Source organism: Austrofundulus limnaeus, unplaced genomic scaffold (genome assembly GCF_001266775.1).
Source record: "Austrofundulus limnaeus strain Quisiro unplaced genomic scaffold, Austrofundulus_limnaeus-1.0 Scaffold1094, whole genome shotgun sequence".
Taxonomy (NCBI): Eukaryota; Metazoa; Chordata; class Actinopteri; order Cyprinodontiformes; family Rivulidae; genus Austrofundulus; species Austrofundulus limnaeus.
Genome location: NW_013953496.1, coordinates 97,073 through 100,192, shown reverse-complemented (window position 1 = coordinate 100,192; position 3,120 = coordinate 97,073). Strand labels below are relative to the sequence as shown.

The following is a 3,120-nucleotide window of genomic DNA, read 5'->3' as shown; positions in this document are numbered from 1 at the left end:
TAAATATAACTACAACCATTAAACAACAAAACTACAACCATTAAACATAACTACATCCATTGCACAACAAAACTATAACCATTACACAACAAAACTACAACCATTAAATATAACTACAACCATTAAACAACAAAACTACAACCAACAAAAAAACTACATCAATTAAACAACCAAACTATACCCATTACACAACAAAACTACATCCATTACACAACAAAACTACAACCAACAACAAAACTACAGCCATTACACAACAAAACTACATCCATTACACAACAAAACTACATCCATTAAACTCCTGCTCACTGAGCTTCATCAGACAAGACAAACAGTCATAAATCAACACCTAGCATTCTGTTAGGTAACTCTGTTTAGATCGTAGTAATTCAATAAATGATCAGAAACAAACAGTTTTAAATGACTGTATGTAAACAGAACCCCTCTGAATGAAACAGTCRTTTTAAAAAGAGACTTTCATCAGTCTGACAAATTAAAAACAATAACTTTAGTTATTTTGTTCTGTGCAAAGGAACACTAGTTTTACAATATCAGCCATGTGAATAAAAGGAAAACTTATAATAGAGCAAAAACACATTCAGGAGTTTTATCACTGATCACAGTTTGACAAGTAAACATTCACAGTATGAGGGTTATGGGTTGTATGGGGTTGGGTCTGAAAATGTTAATTTATGGACTTGTGTTGCTGCCTGGTACTGGTAGTAAAACAAACAAAATCAAGAATTGTTAAGTGGTTCATAATGAACCCATGTGTACATGATAAACTACATACAGTACTTGCACATTGTTATATACGTAGATATACTGTATATACAGCCATGATYAGTACCTTTCCTTTGGGCTGTAAACCTTGGAGGGATGTTCTCCTTCACAGTAGACCCGTAGATCCTGCGAGGCTTTACCTGTCAATCAAAAACAGTGGAAGGACAGAAATTCAAACCATCAATCAAATGTTACYAACATGTGAGCCATATTTACCTGTAGCAGCTAAAAAAAGATWTGAGCACATAGACATTATGGGGCGGCTGTGACAGATAAGAGCTGTATAAGTACAGTCCATTTACCATTTATACAACTCTACAATCTTCTAGTCTTTAGTTGTGTCTGTTTGTATAAAGTCAGTCCCATTTTCCACACAAGAACCAGGAGCAGCAGTAGTTGAAGTCAGAGAACATGGACAATTTAAAAATCACAGGCCATTTCTCTAAGACTGCAAGGGGAGCTCAGCTTCCCCGGAAATGTAAAAAAAAAAAAGATAAAATATATACTGTTGTGTGTTCATGTCATTGATTAAATATGTGCTACAACACACACAACTTTTGTTCAGAATCAGCTTCTTATCACAGTAACGACGCAGCTTTCCTCTCCCTCATTCCCTCAGCTTCACAGAGATTTAAATAGTCGGACGCTSAGCGTCTGCAGAGCTCATTAGTGATGAAAAAACTGCAGCCAAACGAGACGAGTCATTGGATAAATGCTGGCTTTGTCCCGTCCATCGGACGCTGAGCGTCTGCAGAGCTCATTAGTGATGAAAAAACTGCAGCCAAACGAGACGAGTCATTGGATAAATGCTGGCTTTGTCCCGCCCATCGGATGCTCAGTGTCTGCAGAGCTCATTAGAGATGCAAAGACTGCAGCCAAACGAGACGAGTCTTTGGATAAATGCTGGGCTTTGTCCCGCCCATCGGACACTGCGTCTGCAGAGCTCATTAGTGATGCAAAGACTGCAGCTAAACGAGACGAGTCATTGGATAAATGTTGGCTTTGTCCCGCCCATCGGACGCTCAGCGTCTCTGGGGGTCTATGGGGCTGTGGGCTGGATCAGACGCTGGCTGTCTGCATGATGTTTGGATGATCTGTCTGAGGCTGAATCCCTTTTTGATTGACAGGGAAGTGAGCGAATCAGAGATCTTTTTGGTGTAAACATTCAGTGGAGCAGTTTTTAGTTTAGTTTCTGTTCTGAGTTGAAGCAGAGACTTTATTAATCCTCTTAGCTTCATTTTATTTGTTAAGAACAACTAACAACAAATCAAGCTTCTATTTCTGGTATTGTTTCTGTATCTGATGTGTTTGTAGGCGGACTTCTATCACTCTTTGTGACGTCTTCTGTCCAGCAGGGGCTGCTGAGCCCCTCCACCRTCATAAAACAAGATGGACACACTTCACAGCCTCACACCAGTAACAAGCTGCACATAATAGCAGTTTGAATGTTGTGGAGCAGATTTTGGTGAAGCCATTATAGTCTTGTTTACAGAGTTAAACAGCAGGGCTGATCAACTCCTCACATTAATTTGGTGAAAAAGGTGGGGAAACGTAAGATTAAAAAAACTTTATTGATCCCACAGTGGGGAAATAACAGGTGTTTCATCTGTCCTGGTATGACAGAGCTGGCTGCTGTAAAACACTATTGAATAATCTGGAAAATGATTATAAAAGCATTGGATCAATTAATTCCTTTAAAAGAATGATCAAAGCAAATTTGTTAAAGAAATATGACATTGTTTAATTTGTATTTGTATGAATCACTGTTTGAGGAGTTGAATTTTTTAGTTTTGTTTTATTATTTGATTTATTGTTTGAAATTAATATTTTTTTTATAAATAGGAGCAGACATCATATTTTTCTTCTTCTGCTGCCTTTCATTTTATTTTATTTGTATTGTTTTGTTGTATGTAATGTTTTGTTTTTAAAAATGAAATGAATAAATACTATAAACTAAACAAAATGATGTGTAACAGGGTCACAGATCATTTTGTTGAAAATGAACAGAGGGTAAAGTTTATGACCCACACATTTTATTATGTAGGCTGAAACTGAGCTTCCTGTTGGTGAAAGACCAGTATCTGCTACTGGTAAAAACATTAAACAGCATGGCAATACTTGTTTTATCAGTAAAAGTATTACTGATAAAGCAAGTATTACTGATAAAGCAAGTATTATTGATAGTACATGTCAGAGTTTCATAGTGTTAAATGGGACTTTTACAAATGGGGTGTACTTATCTGGAAAAGGGTTCAAACTGACTATTTGATTGTCCAGTGATACACACACACACACACACACACACACACACACACACACACACACACACACACACACACA

At 37.2% G+C, this 3,120-nt stretch overlaps 1 protein-coding gene across 1 annotated transcript in view; it reads right to left on the bottom strand.

The window, feature by feature from the left end:
- Nucleotides 1-3,120, bottom strand: part of LOC106534125 (centrosome and spindle pole-associated protein 1) — a gene marked incomplete at its 3' end in the record, with an annotated part of 36,454 nt that overhangs the window by 32,047 nt on the left and 1,287 nt on the right. The window contains 1 exon segment of the mRNA XM_014030647.1: nucleotides 848-920. Within this exon segment, the coding sequence (XP_013886101.1) occupies nucleotides 848-920 (73 nt within the window).